Below are 20,268 nucleotides of genomic sequence, written 5' to 3'. Positions count from 1 at the left end.
TACAGAAAGCTATCGAATAAGAAAACAGGAGAAAATATTCGCATAGCCTATACAGGATACTTTATACGTCAACTTGTACATTTATTTTACTACTATGGAGAAAACACGAAAAAAGTGGATTATATTCCCAAGGATGCTAACATTAATACGCAATGGTATGGGTTTATTATCTTATGCGTTGACGTATTGCACAATGCACCTTGCATATTTACAAGTTCCACATAAATAGTTTTATATTTCCACTGTATCATGACACAGCAACAGTCTCAAGGATTCCGGCCTCCCCGCGTTCCATAGCACCAGTCTTTGTAGGTAAAATGGTAGTATGATCGTCGGGCAGTGCACTTTGCTCGTATAAAGAAAATGACTGTTGTTCAGTGTCTCTCGCTGTAGGACGAACAATCATGCAACGCCTTAAATCCGGCTTTGCTCTGTTCGGGACCGGGCTGCAGTTATCCCGTTCGTATTCCTCTTGAGCTCTCTGAATTTTCCGCTTCTTCATCTTGCTTTTGTGGTAGTGGTATGTTGTCAGAGAAAGCACTATTATCCCAATAATTACGATACCCAGCAAAGTAAGAGCCACGGTGGAAGAGAACCGCGGTAGGAACGGATTAACTTTCTCAAAGCACGTCGCGTTAGTCTCGAGTGCCCCGTGGAAAACGCAGCGTGGTAAGATCGACGCCGAACTCTGGGTTGCACTAGAACTCATTTCTTGAGAACTGAACGGCATTACTCAATACCGGGTAGCTGTGGTCTATCACTCTTCAAATTCCGAAATGTGTTTTAATTCCTGACGACTCCCAGTGCGTTCCGGGAAATACCGCTCAAAGGCTGTCGTGGAGGCTTTCACAGGAAATCCTAGATTTCCTCTTCGAACAGCTTTAGAAATTAATCAAACATGATAGAATGAATGCTCGGCAACTGAAGAATGCAATAAACCACCAACTGATAGTCAAATATGGTATACTGAACTGAGGAAATGAAGAAACTATTCGGTTATTGTAAGATGCATTTAATGCTGAAATACAGCAGCTTTTGAGCGGAAAGCAAATAGATCTCACCCAGATTTCAGCACCCGAGAACGTTGCATTGTTGTTGTTCGTACCTGCTAAAATTGTCTGGACCCAGCAGTGCCCGACTTGACATCGACACAGAAGGTGGTTTGAAAAGCTCACAGAATTCAACCACTTGCCACGGGACCGCTGACGTAAGCGATATAATTTCAAGACGCTTCAGTCGAACGTCTCCCAATTATTTTGGGTCAAATGGACCTTTATCTTAGCAATTATGTATTAAATTATGAATTTCTTATCTCAAAGTGTTTATTTGGTCGCCCGCACTGTCTGTATTGAATTGTCAGTAAACCAAAAATAAATAGTTATTAGTAAATTGGGCACACAAGTACACTGGGTGCTTAATCCTGTATTCTTCAATCGTGGGAGTCTGCATTGAAATAGATTATGCGCAAATGGAGAGGTTAATGTCGCTGTCCAGTGCTGAAACCATTATGCAGATGTAAACTGTATATGTAGAGTCTATAAACCCTATTCACAACTTGGAAGAGATCTTGAACAACGGAGTTCATGAAAATGTTCAGGGCACAACAACCCCATAACCGTTTCCTACCATTTTAAGAGAATGAGATACAGGCGGAGGAAATGCGGTTTCTTGTTTATTTCATACAAGGTTTATTTTATTTATTTATGCGTTTATTAATTTAAAAAAACATGAATAAATAGTATTGTAAACATTCCTTGCAAAATGAAAAACGACTTTAGACCCAACTTTTGCAAAATTTATTGAGCTTCATGTTGTTAATCTAAACCATGGTAGGTTAAAAGACGAAGACCCTCTGAGATCTCCCCAGCTGATAAAACCATAGGGCTACCATGACTGGACATAAATTCCTTGTCGTGTGGTGGCACGTTCTCATAACACATACCCTTTCCTCCAATATTTCACCAACTAGCCTTGTGCCAGCTGTGTTCAATCATATATTTTAATCCAACATCTTAGACAGGACACTGAACTACAGTACTTTCTACTCCTGGTCATTCAGGTATGTGAACAGCTTTCTACTCCATGCATATACGAACTGTCACCATAACCCCCCATAAAACTCCAGGGAACAGAAATGAATGATTATGAAACAATTCACTTTAACAACACTGGGTAGGTAAACAAGTACACCATGGACACTGTAAGAGCAATAACAAGCACCAATTACTATTCTGAGAGAACAGCGGTTCGTGTTAGCTAATTTAACCATAAACACAGGAACTCTACAGACACAGAAAAAAGAAAAATAACCAGATTGTGCAATTCCCTGATGCAAGACAGAAACAAAAAACCAAAAAAACTCTCCCTCTCACCAACTCATCTTCTCATTCATAAAGCACACAATATACTGGAGCTGTTCTCAAACCTTACCAGTGATTTGCTGCAGAATCACATGCAAACAAATCTCAGCATCTCTGTGTAGTTTACTGGGTTGTGAGGACTCACCCCATCTCCTCTCCCAGAGGGCACTGCCGGATCCATAGCCTGTAATTACCCATGTCAATGTACTTATTTATAAAGGATGTATCCCATGCCAAAGCACAAATCCAATCCTATGTACAGCATTGAAACCAATGAAAGCTTACAAAGGATTCAGATCCTCAAAATGGTTACTGGAATGTCTTCAATAAAAAAACAAAAACAAAAAAAACAAACAAAAAAAACAACAATGACAAAATGCTCTGCTACTCTGAAGGCTGGCAGTTTACATGCAGAGAGCATTTTGTTTTCCATCTGAGAAACACACAGGAATCTGAGCATGAGCACTAATGATTGTGTCTTCCCACCGTATTTGGAGCACATTGTTATTCAGAAATAGGCTGGGCACAGAACTCAACCGTTCCACGCCCTTCTGTGCTGAAATAGTTATTAGAGCCGAGAAATAGCAGTGAAGGGAAACGACTCTGCAGGCAGGATGTAGGGCTTCTAATAAACTCACGTCCATGATGGATGACTATGCACCCACCAAGCCAACGTACAAAGAGAGCTGCTCCAGCCCCTCTTGTACACAAACACAATTCATCTAAGCGTTTGCCAACCCTGTCAACAGCTGCGTACATGGTATGAGCAGTATGTGGATAAATATACATCACCCAGACATGCTGGATGTGAAACAATTTAGTTCACACTGAGCTGAAATTATTTTTGCACCTGTGTTGCACTGATTATCAAAGGTGACATGATTTCACAAGCCCATCATTTCATGGCACCGTTTCAAAAAAGGTCCCGTATGCATGAGTGAGAGTGAGAAGAGTGATAATCAGCAGCCTAAAGAACGTTCTGGACAAATAACAGATGAAATTAGCACCTTAGCATGGATAGACAGGATCAGTGTGCGAAAATGGGCGGCTGAAGCCTTAGCTGCCGGGGCTAGCACCAAGAGTGCTTCAAAGTGTTACATGCGTCATGTCAACTCTTCTCATGTACTGCCAAGGCAGGCCCACTCCAGAGCTGAGCTGGATGAGCGCACATATCCTAATACTCTGGTCGACAGCTTTTACGCTTTGTCTGGGGAACAATAGAGGCCATTCACACAGCCTCTACCTTCGAAGACTTTTCTACTTCAGTCTCAATAAGCAAAACAGGGAGAGGGGGGCCAAGGGAATGCATGCATGCTAATGGGAAGAGGATGACGATCGAACAGATGTGCGCTCAAGCTATAAAAGAGGGTAGTTGAAATGAGATGCAGATGGTGCCTGAGAGCTGAACATGTTTTTAGCTGTTAAGACCGGCATCAGCAGTGCAGGGTTTTTTTTGTGTTACTGAAAAAACAGGGACATTTAAATCACCAGTTACAGGCCCAGATGACAATTCAATTCCTGACTTCATCTTCAGAGTATGAACATTGATAACAGTCAGAGTAAGACACACTAGCACAATCTGATAAGACCGAAAAAAAAACCCCATTTCTTTTACACACAGTATATCAAGTTTTATTTGACAAAATGTAAATACACAATATCTAAATGCAGAAGACAGAGTAATCAGAGTCCAGGGGAGGGAAATTAAGTGTGTGTGTGTGTGTGTGTGAGGTGGGGCCTGCAGTCACTTGTGCAACTAGCTCTGGCTGCCCAGCAAATGCAGCACCAGCTCTTCATCCTCAGCCAGAGAGAGGCCAGTGTCCAGGGGCTCAGCCTGCAAGGCTTGCTGCTTGGCTTTCTTCCTCCCCGTGCCCCAGCGTCCCTCATGCTCATCTTCACTGCCGCCGTCGTTGTTGCTGCCGCGAGCCCTCTTCCTCCTAGCCAGCTCAGGACAATCACTGCTTAAGAGAGGGTAAAGGTTAACAGAAGGTTAACAAGGTACTGACATGACGATGTAGTTCCTCCAGAAAGGTTTAGTGTCCTGCACAGTGTCTTGGATTAATACTGCAGTAGTCTGAAGAGCCGATATTATGTCTTTAGTACCACGCTATCTTTATGTAAAAATAAAGCAGCTAATGTGACATCCTCACAGTGTCCCATAAGTTCTGTTCTAGGAGTGCCCATATAGATTTTAAAGTTGAAATCAGGTAATATGCGGAGGCCCAGGCCAACAAGGCCAGGGCTTCGTGAGAAGCATGTATGAGCAGACCTCTGGGAAGCATTTTCTCCTGGCTCCTGACAGCTCTAAAGAGTTGGAATCCTCTGGGACGTCTACGCATGAGCACAGCATCGCATTTCTGCTCACATTATGTCACTAAATGAGCCTAACTAGGCTTGCTGCTAAATCATTTATTTAAAGCATTTAAATTTTCCTTGCTTTTTACAGCAAAGTATCAGCAAGAAGCTAGGGAAAATAATGGTGTAGCTAAATGCTGCACTTAAATCACAGATGAGCTTCTTAAACAACGCGCCACTGTATAAAACTGTAAACGACTGTGGTGCACTCATTGCATCAGCAACAGCCAATACATTGAGAACCTCGCCGTCAATGAGAGATTGTGCATGAAAGGGCATTAAATGTCATTTACTCTAACAGTTAGACTTGTAGCGAGCACACATCATTAGCCTTTTAAAGTCAGTTGACTTCCACTTGCGGCCATAAATCAGCATCAGCCAGTTCCTAACGGCAGCGTGACGTGTGGCTGAAAATCGCTCTGGACGGGAGGTACTGCTGAGGCTCTGGAGCGAACAAGGGGAATTGATAGTGCTGCCCATAAAGGATGTGTGGGAGCCAGAAGTAGTACACCTCAGGATGGGTCTAATGCAGGTGGACAGGGGGATAAAGCCAGCCAGGGGGAGGTGTGTTCCTGGCAGGTGCTGTGGGGTGAAACCAGGCGGATGCAGCCTGTGACAGGTGGCGTCCACGAGAGCGGCCAAGCGCAGAGGGAGCTTAGGTAGCATGCACAAATGAGTGGGTGCTTTGAGCACAGCCCCTGGCTTCGGGCCCAGCTGGGCAGAGGGCCCCCCCCGGGCTGCACCGTGGGCCAGGGAGGGAGGACGCGGGCGCCACTTGTGCAGATTTACGGTGCCGTGAGCTTCTCCTGCATTCGGCGAGTGTAGCCATGCAGCAAACGGCCAGCCTACAGCCATTAATCATGGCTGGCTCGGCTGTCGGAGCTGCAGGGAGCAGCCGTGATCACCTGCCCCGTTCAAAACACACACCCGAGGAGACTACGGCTGAGTGTGGGGGAGAGGAGAAAGAGAGATGGAGAGAGCGAGCGAGCCTGAGAGAAAACTAATGTGTAAGTAAATTGGTATGTGGAAAGGACCACATCCTACAGGACAGAGAGTAGAAGGGTTACACACAAAAAAACCCAGCATATACCTTCTGTATAGTACTCTTCAGACAAGGCCATGTTACCTCTGCCCTTACATCTCCCACTTTAAATCTGAATGTAATTACAGATTTTATGGACTAACTTCCATCAGCGCAGAGATCAATGCTTTACAGTGCTTGCTAATAAATGGATCTTGTTCTTCTGTAAGGAATAACTCGTTCTGAGATGCAATTATGCAGTAGACTCCAGGACTGTTACGCACAGGACCAGGGAGCTGCAAGCCTAATGAAAGTCTGGACACCCAATATGGGTGAGTGAATCAGGAGCGACTGTACGGTAATTAAGTGCTGAGAGAATCAATTTCTCATTTAGGGATAATTAGGAGATTATGATTTGGTGTTCTGGCATGGATTACTGCAAGAGTTTTTTAAATGCCCTAGATTTATTGTATGTCCATCACACACAAGAAACAAGGACTTGGTAAGACACACACGACAGAAAAACACTGTACATTTAACTGTGATGAATAACTGCTAGATTACCTCATGCAGCATATAAAAATTAAAGCTATATTGAAGTGCTATTTTTTTAATAGAAGAAAAGCATCCATAAGCAATATCGATGCTCTTCCCTCAAGCCTTTCTTACCTTTTCATGTCCTCCGAATCTCGTACTTTGTCCGGGTCAGGCAAGGTGCTGGGGTCAAACTCTTCGTCAACGCCAGACAAGTATGCCACTACTTCCTCATCCTCATCTTCATCACCACCACCAGAAGCTTCCTGCTTCTTCTCCTATGCAAATCAGTGAGAGCTAAAATGTTCTGTGCCTACCACTTTCCCCTTTACACAAGAGCTCTCATTTTCTGCTCATATTTACAGATATCATGCTTAAATAATATACTTACTAGCTACTACACAGTGGGCAACAGTGTTTTGGGAACTAGCCAGATCTTCCCTGTTTCAAATGTGCAGCAGAAAACCTGGACCAGCTTCTCCACAGTTGCTGGACTTTCACACTGTGCAAACCAACCCCAACCCTTCCCTTGGCTCTTAATCCATGCAGGAGCAGTGGGGTTGGGAAGAGCTGCTTAGGAGCTGGCACTCTGCCGCAGACGTTCTGGAAGTCATCGAGTAATTCACCCCCCCGAGATGGGTGTTGCCAGTGTGAGCTGCGGGCTGATGTCTGCCCTGGTCATGGACTCGTTCCACCTCTATGCAGCAAGCAACTGTCCTCCTTGCCTCTTGGCCAAATAACATAAAGCACTTGTGGGGGAGGAAACGAGTACTTGGGTTTATATTTACGACCCAGACCTGGAGAGCAAGGAAAGGTGCCAGAAAGACAAAATAAACCCCCTTTTGCGAGCTGGGGGAATGGGTCGGGAGGCTGCTGTGGGTTCTGCTGGATGACAGCGTGCACAGTGGGACAGCAAGCAGGGGGGGTAAGACTCCAGCCCTGCATTATATCCTAACCTTGTTTTCTGAGAGGCATTTGAAATTCTGCTGACAGACTAGCGGTTTGAACACTCACATCCACGTGTATGGAATAAAGCCGACTCCCGCTCGCGCCTTCAATGATTCGCAGCAAGAGGGAATGGGGGGGGGGGGGGACGGAGAGAAAGAAAGAAAGAGTGGAGAAGAATGAGAGATGGAGAGAGAGAGAGAGAAAGAGGATGGGTAAGAGTGAGAGAGAAGGTGGGTAAGAGAGCATCATGGGGCGGAGAGAAAAGACAAAGGACACTCTGCCAAGAGCAAGGACATGAACACACCCCTTTCAATATTAAACTTTAAAATATTCACCGGACAGAACAGCGTGTATACTTATAAGTCATGCAAGATTATAATGCATCTGGTTGGATGCAATGGCGATTTTTTTCTTGGCCCACACTAGGTCTAAGTGTGTCTTTAAGCAATGTCAAAACCTTCAACAACACTGTCATTCACCCATTCACTGTATCCCTCTTTGCTTTAAATAACCCATCAATCACACACTCTCTAAATCCTCAGGCCCACTCCAGTCAATCTGCAAGGGGGCTATCAAAGCTCGCAACTATTTGAAATTCATCCGATTTATTCTGGAAAAGCCCGGAATCGTGCCGCTTCAGTTCCTGGGTACATAAATGCTGTCGCACTCTCAAGAACAAGCACAAAAGCAAGTGCTCTACGCAATCTGAGTGAGTAATTGAACAAGCACTGTAACCAATTTATATTTTACATCATCATCAGTGTTGTGCATCACTTGAAAAATGGAAGGGTGAATCAGCTTTCTGCAGTTATGGTGGTTCATCTCCACTGAGCACCATAACTTTCACATTACCTAAAAAAATATTTTTTAGGTAATTTACACAGCCTTGCACCAAATGTCCTTCTAGTAACATTTCTATAGTAATGCAGCAAGTGCACGACTCGTCTTACTGCTGAGGGCAGCATAAAGAGCCTGGATGGGCAGCGCTCGGGCTTGTGCTGACTTTAGTAGCTTCTTTTCCAGGCATAATCTCTAGGCACAGTGGTAGGCAGGCAGGCAGTGGGAGCCAGCCGGGTGGTGAAGCAGCGCGGGGGTCGTTACCATGCCAGGGACAGCCCAGCCCAGTGTTCACCGCTGATGAAAAGGGTTCTGTTCTCGGACAGGCCGCGGCATTGATCAGAAGACAAAAGCCTGACCAGCTGCATTTCCATATGGATGTGGACGGAGCTGTCCCCAGGTGGCCGGCACGAGAGGTGAGACAGCTGCGGGTGGAAACTGACAGCCCGTCAGGGAGGGCGCGGAGCAAGGGTGCCCCTCCACCCGCTTGTCGCACTCACTCACCATCACTCCGGTGAATTTTAGGCAGAAGTGGCACAGCTCACTTTTAACTTGGCCCACCAGAAAACATAGATTTAGACCTTTGACTGGGAGACAACATGGTTTTGGAACAGTCTGCTTTCAGTAGAGGTGATTCAGAACTTTTTTTTTTTGCACCTTGAGTTAGTGTTCCATTCCTACTTCCTAGGTCGTATTCATTCGGTGATGACTGATCCAGCTAATGCAACCAATTTCGCAATTTAGAGCATCAGTATGAGGGAACTACTAAGTTTCCATCTGGTGGAGTGGCGATTTGGGTGATGAATTGTGGCGCACATACTCACCTCTTTCGCCCGCTTGCTGGCTTCTCGCCGTGCAGCCTTCTCCTTCAGCCTTTTCTCCTGGTTGGGAAGAACAACATAGAATGATAAACAGCTGCACCAGAGACAACTGATACAACTGCATCCCGCCATCCCCATGGAATCATATCAACAGAGACGAAAGAGCAAAGTGCCATGCATCTGCAGCAAACAAGGGGATGAGAGAGGAAGTGTCTGAGAAAAGGGTGTCCAGGGAACAGTCGGACAGATGAGGAGTGGACAGGCCCTTCACAGAGGAGGAAATGAACAAAAGCAAACCTAATATTCTCGAGAAACTGAGGGGTCAGAGTAAATGAAACTTATCTGCCTCCTCTAATTCAGTGGACCACGAGGCAAATGGAGGTATTGGGACCTGAGGCTGGCTAGAGATGGACAGAGAGAGAGAGAGAGCAAGCAAGCAAGAAAGACAGAGACACAGGGTGGAGATGGTGTTGGGTGATGCCCAGTGTGCTGTGCTAATGTCTAAAATAAGACAAATAAGACCTGATTTGGTTTGTTACCCACCTATTCTGAACACAGAGAGAGGAGTAAACCTCTCTCTTTCACTCTCTCTCTCGGTCACGTCCTCTCTCAATATACAATGACATAAATTGATTTTGTATGTGGGTCTGATCAGGTAATGCAATATAACTATAGCGATATCCAGGTGGAAGCCAAGGTGGGTAAATCCTCAGGCCTTTTTGTTCTAGTGGATATTGATATATACATTTGCATATGCAATAAGTAGATGATGCAAAACTGTCCATGCTGACAGAACCTACTGGCCAAAAATAACTGATGTGCTCCCACTGAGGTGGACAGGCAATGCTCTTGGTGTATAACGGACTTAAAACTCATTTTCATGGTAAGTGGCATGGATTTGCTGAAATTCTTGAGGATATTTGCATCTCTTGGTCTGAAAGAAAAAAAAATCCAGGCTAGAAGCTCACTGAAGTTCTGTACTTCATCACGAAGTGCTGAAGCCTGCTGCCACAGGGGGGAGAGGCACGGCGCACGACTCTGAGCTGAGCGTGTGCGAGACGGCCCAGGAATGATGAATGTGCACACGAGCTCCTTGCTGATTGATTACTGGGGCTACTGTTTCACAACATCATTGGCAGCACGAAAGTAGAAGTTAAACAAGATTTGGACAGAATTTCATCAGGGCCTTTCGCAACGACAGTCAGCTAATGCTGAACACTACTCTGACGTCTCTGAGTATCGGCACAAAAGCTGGGAGGCTCTGCTTGGGAGGTTGAAGCGAGAGCCCCCGTCTACTCTCAAGGCGAGCATTGGGGCGAGACAGAGATTTAACTGACCAGGAGAAGGGGGCCATTTTCAAATGTGTTATTCACATCTGCTTCATGTGATCTCATCTCAAACAGTGAGACCGGCTTATCAGACAGAGGCCTTTGCTGATTCTTCAAGGACATGGGGGAAGACTGTGACAAATTGCACCACTGAGTATAATGCTCATCTACTATTTATTAGAATTAGAGAAGCCACTGTTTCATGCCTCTTCAGTGCACAGCTCTCACTCGGATCAATAACAAAATGTGAAATCCCTGCTCTACGTAAATTAAGTATTCTTCTCAATACTTGTGCCGAACTGCTGATGTTGAAAAATGCTTTCCCACCTCCCCCTCCCCATGTATGGTGAAAACTGTATGAACTTGCAGGAGAGCAATCATTCAGGAGCTCATCACAAGGTTGGCCAGCTGGTAATACCTCAGGAGCTTGCTGTTCTCTGTTCCAGGGCCTGGGGCTGAGGTGCATGCACCCTCCCCTGTGCAGGCATCCCAGCTATTCCCACATCTGCCCGGACCTGCGATGGCTATGCTCTGGAGGGCCCCTCTCACATTGCCCAGTGGCCAAATCAAAACTGTTTCTGCCTGGAGAACTACGGCCCAGCTTAATAAGTCCAAGTCCAAGGGAACTGCAGGCTAGTTCATCTCCAGACTCAGCAGTAGTGAGGTGGCTGTTTCACAATTTATGAATTTAAGCTCATGAAGTTTCGCAAAACAGCATTATTAGGTTGCAGTTGAAGCATTCCATGCCAAACAACGCAGTTTGTGTCCCACCCCCACCGGTGACGATGACGTTAGGCTTTATGGATCCTCTCCAGCATAACAACTGAACCTCAGTTCCTATAAGAAATGTAATGGGATCTCACCCATCCCTTAAATTGCCAAGCAAAAGGCATGGTGGCTAGTGGTCGAGGTCGCGTCGCTTGTGTCGGATCTCACCCTGTGTTTCTCCTTGATCTTCCTGCTGTATTCTTTCTTGTCAAACTCCCGGTCTTCCCTGCAGAGGCGCTCTTTGGCCGCCTCCACGTTAATGCCCGACGTCTCACCATCACCCTCGTCCTCGTCCTCGGGCATGACCGTCCTCTGCAGCTGAGGCCACTCTTGCACCGTCTGTACACAGCATCCCCGCAGGCAAGAGCATTTACTGTGAGCCATTATCATCAGAAAGAGATGAACACCTCTGGCTATGCAGCTCCATTACTGGAAAACGAGCTGACGTCCTACATAAGCCATCCAGAGCCATTTACAGCACAGGATGGCACTTTCCATTTAAAAGACACCTTCCCCCTAGCAAACAACATGCCCCAGCTACACTAGCTCAGAGAAACCAATCGCACAGACCTCTCCATCCTCTGTGAAGACCTTCTTGGTGTTCACTTTGAAGTTTCTCTTCAGTACTTTCTTCACCTCCTTGAATTTGGACGCTTTCTTGTTCCGTTGTTTGGCATCCGGCTTTGGCGGGAAAATTACAATAAAAACACAATTAATGACAGAACAGGCTGACAGCATGTGATACGAGCTAGTTGAACAGCACAGAACATTGGCAGGGTTAAATGTACTGGAATCAATGTCACGGTAAACTGACAAAATGCTGTCAGCACACAAATTAGGTGGAATTAGATGGAATATGCTAACTTGGCTGCACAACATTTTTCACTAGATACATTTAATTCCAGCATGGATAACTAAAGCTCACAGTATGCAAAATTCTGGACCACAATAATTATGTACTGGAGTTAACATGTGCTTTCAGTACATACTGCACATCTTTACTGTGATGTATATAATTAGCAAAAAAGAAATCTTAAGATGGTTTAGTACTATAACACAAATTGAAGTCCCTAGTAATTAGTTCTGCTGCAGCTCTCGGCCCCTTCAGCAGCTATGGCTTCTTACTACCTTCAGGAAACCTTCCACTGAATGCTTGGAAGAGACACAGCACTACTAACATTCTTGTAATGCAACAATCCCACATCCAAGATACAGTTTAAGCAAAGAAGGCCACAGTGTAGGTGCTATTGACTGCAACAACCTCTAATCAAAGGAGAGCACTGCTTTGTGTTTGCCTTGCTCCCTACTACACAGCACAACTTATGAGTCATAGCTTTGACTCATCTCTGGTCTTGAGAAGCTTGCTAAGAAGAAGTTATTTTTCCTGTGCTGCAGGCGTACAGAGGTTTATTTGTTTTTTTCCTGTGTGCATAAGGTCCCAGGAGAATTGTTAGACAACAGAATGGAGCCCATCAGACTCTCAGGCACACTTCTCACCCACACACCCTAGTCGAGGCTTTCAGAAGCTTCTATTAAAATCTCTTTTAGTAGCGCAACAGGTACATCCAGACTCTTTGCACAATGCTTAGTCACTTAAAATGTGTGGATTACACTGTGTATTTGTGCACTATATCGGAATCTCTGACTGCTTATAAAAAATATTCAACCTTAATATAAAAACTACAAGACCTGAGAATAAGGGATAGGTGGTTGTAAACCATACTCTGAAAGCAAAGAGTATGTGAGAACACCTTTTCATCCTGCCCATCATCGATATTAAACACATCTCTCCGTTTGACCGTCAGTAGGTCCAGATCCAGGTCTTCGTCCTCCTGCTCCTCAGCACTATGGAGCAGACTTCGAGGTAGCTCCCCATTCTCTTCTTCCTCTTCATCTACATCTTCCTCCTCCTCCTCTAATTGCATGCTGGTACGGTCTCCTCGGAGCTGGGCCTTGAAGCTCTCGAGCTCTTGATCGGCCTCCCGGTCTGGTGCAGTGCTACTCTCTGGTGCCTCGCCCAGCCTCTGCTGTTGAGCCTTATCCAGGAAGCGCACGCGTGGGGCCACGGCCAGCCCCAGAGACCTGCCACAGCACCACACATTTACATACATACATACATACTTGCACACACGCAACAGAGGCGAGCCAATATGCACAGAACACGCATGTGAAGAGCAGATAAAGTGCTATGCCATAACTCAGTTGAGAACTAAACATTTATGAATACATTTCATGTATTATATTCAGCTAACAGCCAGTCACATCAGTGACTAAGCGTGCACCAACGGCACAGCAGACCTTTAGACACTGATCAGACTTCATAAAAGGTTCCAAGAAGTTTAGATACATCAGCTATTTTCAGTCTTTAGGGAACAGTGGTGATGGAACGTCTCAAGAGCTGGAACGCACATACAGAGAGCAAGACCTCTTCAGATGTATTTAAAGAATCTACCCACGTGGCGTATTCTGGCAGCTGGAGCTGAAACACATCAAAGACGTCTTTGTTCTTCATCAGGTAGATTGAGCGAAGGTAGGACACAAAACACTGCAGATGCAAGATGAGAAAAGGCACACACTGAAGCCTTGAGCCACGTCCGGCATAGACAGACATTTCATTTCAATGCACTTCAGCCAGCAGGGTCCTCCAAAAAAATCAAGAGCATTAGCAGATCATTCCAGCTTGAGCCAGACCCGAAACAAATGGTCTTCTAAAAGATGGTGCGACAACTAACATAATGAGCTAAATCGAATGTGCTTAGCCCAGAAGCTGTGTGGGACTGTGGAAGACTGGCACTCACCCTCTGAGCCCGCTCCTTCTGCTCCTTCTCCTGGGCCAGGAAGGCCTCTAGCTTCTGCTGCACAGATACCAGCTTGTCTGGGTTCACCCTACATGATACAGAAGCACAAACAGCCAGGAGCATTAGCTGCCAAAACTCACGCGTCACTTTTCCCTTACAACCCATTACAATGTAATGAGCGCACAGAGCCGCACAACGACAGCTCCTTCTCCAGATTTTACCATCAAAGATTGTGCACCTTATTTATGAAGACAAAGCTACTTTACATGTTATACTTTGCCTGCTAATTCCGTTTGCATTTTCTAGGTGAATAATCATGGCAGGCAGTATTCATTTACCATCACTATGCATACAGCGGGGGGAGCCAGATGTGTTGTGGCGCAGGACTAAAGCTCTATTCTGGGCCTGCACGGCTGCATGGGGCCATCTCTATTCCACACACAGCAGCTGCCAACACTGCTGCCTGCTGATAAACCAGCACCCAGATACAGCAGCAGGCAGTGGGGCATGCGCACACACACAAACACATACCCCCACTCGTGCACTCACGCATACACTCACACATGCACTCACGCGTGTGTGCACAGATGCACAATCACACACACAAACACACAAACATCCACACAATATAAACATGCACTCATCTCACACACACCGGCGGAGAGGCACACAAGCACCCACAACCCAAATTTATTTACACATTTATATTCATGATAAAGTCTGCAGTGGATGTTCATTCCTTTGCAGTGGGCATCTTGTGCACAAAGATCAAAGTCACTCACTGGATTTTGTTGATGGGGACTTTTTTCTCCTGAAGCTGGGAGATCATGCCTTGCTCCTCAGAGGGCAATAGGATGAGCAGAGCCTCCCCTCCTTCCTTATACCTTGACACAGGAAGACAAAAAACCCAGCATCAGAAATCATACTGCCTAATTCAATTCTCCCGTCATACCACAAGTCACGTTTCTAACAACTGACATGCTTACTCATTTATAATGTGACTTTCATTTTACTGTTTAAAAAACCCCCCCAAAAAAACCCACTTTTGCATGCAGAGTCTCCTTATACTGCAAAAATGGGCCATAGACAAACAGTTGGGCCATCACCCACCAGGCAGGTTTTGTTTTGGGAAGCCCTTTCTTAAAGCAGTTGGGTGTTGTAGGGGAGGGGCTGATCTGTCGCCGAGGAGACAGCGCGAGCAGATGCTGACTGGAGGAGCAATGCCGGTGGGGCCGAGGGTAAGATTGCGCACAAGTGCGCCTTCACCCTGGGGTTCCTGCACAAGCCTCCACGTGCCGGGCTTGAGCAGGAGCAGGTGCTCGGCATGAACACTCCCAGGGCTGTGGCCAGTGGCAACACACACCGTTTCTGTCACTTACTGCTACAAACGGGAGAGGCAGCTATGAGGCAATGCTTGTGCTGTGACAACACATGGGCAAAACTGGGTCTACATGACGGTTTACACAGGAATGGCTTTCTGCATTGCAATTAAAAGTAAAGCCCAAATAGCATCTGCTCAACTGAATTATTTACTGTACCACAGTACAACCAGAAGGATAAATACTACCATTGAGGACAAACCACTGAACTGCAATTATAAAAAAAAACTGGATAATACTGCCATCTGCTGGAATAACCTCTATGCCCGTTAACACCTGTCTACACACCTGGCAGTCCTCCCGACTCTGTGGATGTACGTGTTGGCATCTTCTGGGCAGTCAAACTGCAGCACCCAGTTCACAGCAGGGAAGTCTACAAACAGAAGCATTAAACACTAATTAAGGGTTTACAAAACCACCGCTCCAATTATTTTAAAAGTTGACATAGTACTACTGTACAAACTGCCATCAAAAACATTTCACAAATCTTACGCAGGCGAGGGATTACAGGCAGGTGAATTATGTAATTTCTGAAATAATTTTACCCATGAAGCCTTCACAAAAGGGAAATGTATCAGCGATAAGTGAAATGTAGCTACCGAGTCCTCGCGCAGCAATGTCCGTGGCAAAGAGCACAGCGGCCTTTTTGCGGACGAAGTCGTTGTAGACGTCAACCCTTTTCAGCTGCGGCTGCTTGCCGTGCAGTGCCAGCACAGAGATGCCGGGCCGCAGACGACAGAACACACGGAACAGGTACTGCACCTGGGCACAGAACACACGGGCACGCTCACTCCTGACACTATCAACACAGCACACGTGAGCACACTCACTACCCACTAAACACATGCCTGACGCCATCGACACAGCCCATACTCTCACTGCCCACTGAACACACCCAACACATTTCTCAACACGGTGCATGGCTCCCTTCTAGACACACCTTCCGCATGGCTCACGGAGTGGGATTAATGGTTTAGCCTCTAACTAAACTTGGCTTGAACTAACCCTGGATTTTGCAGCTCATGACGGCTCACTTCTTAGAGAGCTACATCACCATGGCAACTGGTACAGCACTCCTGACCTGCCCTGAGGCAGATTCAGCTCAGGATTAGGGACTGGAAAAAAGGCCTTGCAGCCATCAGGTCTGAGAAAAGTAACATATTAGAGACGGCCCAAACTGCTGGCATACTGCAAATCCAACTGGCCATTTACCCACTCTGGCCACAACAGAGGTTTTCTATAAAATAGCAAGCAGGCTCCAAGAGTACTAGATACCAATAATAAAGCAAAGTTTAGCAGCCCAGGATTCTTAAGCATGACTGCTGCAACAGACTGATTACACTCATGCTTGGATCACAGCAGCCCGAGGGACACATGAGGCTGATTATATGAACAGACGGTCTATTCAAACCCTCAGTGTTCAGGCATTCATATGTTCTCTCTTCAGCCATTATATATCACTCACATGCTAACACTGACTATTGCTTTGATTTATCTGCACATAATATACAGGAAAACTGTAGGTATGCACCATATTGCAGAGCAGTCTGTGAAGCTATTAGTCAAAAAGGAAAAATTATTTTATATTATTTGAAACTTAGGAACTCTGGTCAAATTACTTGTGCTTCAAGAGGCACACTTGCCAGCAAACAACTTGTCAAAAGCTTTTTTATTCTGCCAGGAAAAATGGGTGAGATATGAATTATTACCTCCTTGCAGCAAGCAAAAAACACAATAATCTTCTTCTGTACGTGACTCCTCAAAAAAGAAAAGAGCATGTCGACCTTCTGATGCAGTTCACACACCACGTAGCTCTGCTCCAGAGTTGCAGGAGTGCTGAGGAGAGGATCGACAGGACAGTTTACTTCAACAGTACTGAACACCACAATAAATCTGCCTCCAAGCACCTACGGCCCTCTTCCTAACAAATATATAGCTGAAATACAAAATAAGTCCAGAACAAATTATACTACCACTACGAAGATGCTAGAATGAAATAATTTGGGGAAAAAATAAAACTGACTCTACAGGACCCCCAAAATCCTAAAATAAATTCAGGAGCAAACCCAAGATGGGATTATAGAAAACTGCACATTCATGCACTCCTGCTTTAGCAATGCAAGAGCTGCCCTTTTTCATAACACAGCATGATTTTAGAAAGAAAATTGATACTGGCATTCAAGACCATCTCTTAACTAAAATCAATTTCAAACTTACTTTAAAAAAAAACACAAGAAAAGTAAGTTTTTACTCAAATAGAAATTAATTTAAAAAAAAAATCCTGTCTGATTTTAGATCCATAGCACCAAGTATAGAGCTGCTATATAAACAACAACAACAATCATCATCATAATCATTAGAAATTCAGAACTGTGATATGTGAACTCAGAAAGTCCTGCCAAGTACAGAGGGGTGGTGCTCCTACCTGAACTTGGCCTTTTCGTGCACCCACACATACTCAGGGTCCTTTAGGCTGAGCCTGGCCAGGTCTTTGACAGACTTGGTTTGTGTAGCAGAGAATAGCAGTGTCTGTCTGGTCTTAGGAAGGTTCTCAATGATGGCGTTGAGTGTGTCAGCAAAACCCATGTCCAAAATTCTGTCTGCTTCATCCAGAACTGCCATCCGAAACACAGACATCAGTCAGGATCATGAACGTCAAGCAGCTTTCTCTCATATCCAGATGCATCCTTTCAGTATCGGACAGGAGTATATACTAAACAAACTCCAAAACTATCGTTTCCTATGCATAGAACTTATATCAAGAGTTCCCATTTGCTCCCTTTGGTCTTTCCATGGAGTCAAGGAACAAAAGAAATCTGCAGATTTCGACGTTAATCATAAAGGACAACCTCGCACTGATCTTGTGATGACACCAAGCAGGTGCCTGCCACACCTTACCGAGCATGCGCAGGTCTGAGGCGTGGAAGGTGGAATTTTCGTCCATATGCTGCAGCAGGCGCCCCGGCGTGCAGATGACGATGTTGGTACGGTGGATCTTCAGTGACTCTTCCTTGAGGTCCTGCAGTCAGGCACAAAACTAGTTGCTCCAGCAGCTGTTTCTAACAGTTATCTACTTAGTTCTTTTTTAAAGACTGAAATGCATATGAATCGACACCAATAATCAGAGAATACTGAACACAAAGATAGAGAAGCCCAACCTTTCCGCCAATTACGAGGCCAGCTGAAAACTCGTGATTTTTTCCCACTTTCCTCAGCACTTCAAATGTCTGATAAGCCAGCTCTCGAGTGGGGGAGATAATAAGAGCACCAAGGCCATCCATAGCAGTCCACTGGTGACGGTACAAACACTCCAAGACCTAGCAGGACCAACAGAGGCCATGAGGTACTGTAGTACTACATCAACACCATAGCTGGCTCCACTTCAGCGTGGTCTGAATCAATTCTCCAAGTCTTACTAATACTGAACTTTTGCAGTGGATGTAACTCACCCTGTTGTCTTTATTACTTCTTTAGTGAGGATTACTTACAGGAATAAGGAAGGCCAGAGTTTTTCCTGAGCCAGTTTTTGCAGCACCCAGAACATCCTTTTCTTGCAACGCAAAGCCAATGGTCTGTCTTTGGATCTCTGTCGGTTGTCGATACTGAGCCTCAAGAAGGCCTGATGAAATGATTAAAAACTGCTTGCTTACTTTAGTCTTCATAAAGTCCATTACTATGCCTTATTTTTATTCCAAGCATAACACTGACATCCGCGCCCAACATACCTTTTACAGTTTTCTTTGAGAGTGGAAAATCAGAAAATTTAACAGCTTCCTTTGGATTTATCTGTAACAAAATAATAAGCATCATCAGCTAGTTTTCCCTGAATGAGAGGAGGACAAACATGTCACATCACCAGACAAACAATCAGATAACAACTAAAACAAAACTCTGTTACTGCAAACTAATGTGCTGTTGAGCTGTTCTTGTCAAATGTTTGTTGCACAAAGGAAGGGATTAACTCATGAGACATTTTAGATGTTGAATTACTCAGATAGCGATTAGTATAATTGTATACACACACCACTTTATAATAAACATCTATGGATGGTATCTTTATAATCTACCTTTATAGCTGCACACACTGTAAACCCGTTTCAGCTCATCAGCTACCTTCTGTACTGTTCATCACCGGTCAATTTCTGTCCACACAACAGCTGCTAACTGTATATTATTTGGGCGACAATTCCCTGCACAGCATTTACCCTGACATGAAAATGGCGTGACTGCAGGTGTTGAGCTGCTAAGGTAAACTGATCACGCATACCAATGTTGCTCGTTTTTCTACACGTGTCAGTGACACTAGTAAACGGCTGACGGATGGATAACAAATTGTACACTGCTATACCTAATGGTTGTACCTTCAAGGTAGGTTTAAGAAAATGGCTAATAAAGCAAGACAAACTTGCCAACAAAGCCTACAGTACGTGAGCAGTAGTACATAGTACAAAGTAATTTTAACAATTTGCTAGCGAGCTAGCTAACGTTAGTAGACTACTTGCCTCCGCGTATTTATCGACCAGCTTCTGTATGTTTTCTCTTTCTATCTCCCAATCACGTTTCTTATTCGGTCTTTTTGTTTGTTTCCTGGATTTGTCATATCTCTTTTTCCATTTCTCAAAGTTCTTAACTGGGTCACTGTTCACATTTTTGTTTGCTTTCGCCTTTTTTATCCTCATTTCCGATGCAAATGTTTAAATCTAACCGACCGCAATAGTTTACAACGTAGTACATGTGGACCAAACGTAGTCCTCTCTCTCCAGAGCTCTCAGCAGTACGGTTAGGAATGAAAACTCATTACCGCCCCTCTCGGAGTGGAGTAAAATTCCACCCCCGTAAGCTGCGTAGTTATGAGTAAAAAATAAACCATACAAAAACACAGGAACTTGAACAGTAGTTGAAAATCCCTCTGGCATATCCACAAAGATGAACTTGAAAGTTAATAAAAAAGTTTTAACCAGTTATGAATCTCTCAATTCAGGTATACAAATCAGGGTATGTTTAACCTTTTAAACATCTTGAAAATAGTATCAGGGAATGCATTAACAAATATATGTTCAAACCTGTGCTATTTTTGTCAAAACACTCAATATATAATTTTAATTAATGACATTTTCCA

At 44.8% G+C, this 20,268-nt stretch overlaps 1 protein-coding gene across 3 annotated transcripts; it reads right to left on the bottom strand.

The window, feature by feature from the left end:
* Positions 1–3,976: 3,976 nt before the first annotated feature.
* Positions 3,977–19,914, bottom strand: ddx10 (DEAD (Asp-Glu-Ala-Asp) box polypeptide 10). 3 transcript variants are annotated; one of them, XM_027005898.2, is made up of 18 exons: positions 19,652–19,914; positions 18,875–18,935; positions 18,638–18,768; positions 18,308–18,466; positions 18,048–18,168; positions 17,575–17,764; positions 16,859–16,985; positions 15,749–15,911; positions 15,438–15,522; positions 14,553–14,654; positions 13,771–13,858; positions 13,429–13,517; positions 12,724–13,054; positions 11,543–11,653; positions 11,141–11,311; positions 8,880–8,936; positions 6,406–6,548; positions 3,977–4,321 (listed from the first exon to the last, which is right to left on the bottom strand). In XM_027005898.2, exons 1-18 carry the CDS (start codon positions 19,826–19,828, stop codon positions 4,117–4,119), a joined length of 2,511 nt encoding a protein of 836 aa, XP_026861699.1. In that variant the 5' UTR covers positions 19,829–19,914; the 3' UTR covers positions 3,977–4,116. The 3 variants fall into 3 exon arrangements, with proteins under 3 accessions (XP_026861699.1, XP_026861706.1, XP_081576062.1); XM_027005905.2 differs by having other exon boundaries at positions 3,977–4,318; XM_081719936.1 differs by lacking the exon at positions 19,652–19,914 and adding an exon at positions 19,217–19,609.
* Between the last annotated feature and the right edge of the window lie 354 nt (positions 19,915–20,268).

This window comes from Electrophorus electricus, chromosome 8 (assembly GCF_041902795.1).
Source record: "Electrophorus electricus isolate QZ-2024a chromosome 8, ASM4190279v1, whole genome shotgun sequence".
In the NCBI taxonomy this organism is placed as follows: domain Eukaryota; kingdom Metazoa; phylum Chordata; class Actinopteri; order Gymnotiformes; family Gymnotidae; genus Electrophorus; species Electrophorus electricus.
The sequence above is the reverse complement of the archived record's forward strand: the minus strand, read 5'-3'. Positions and strand labels throughout refer to the sequence as shown.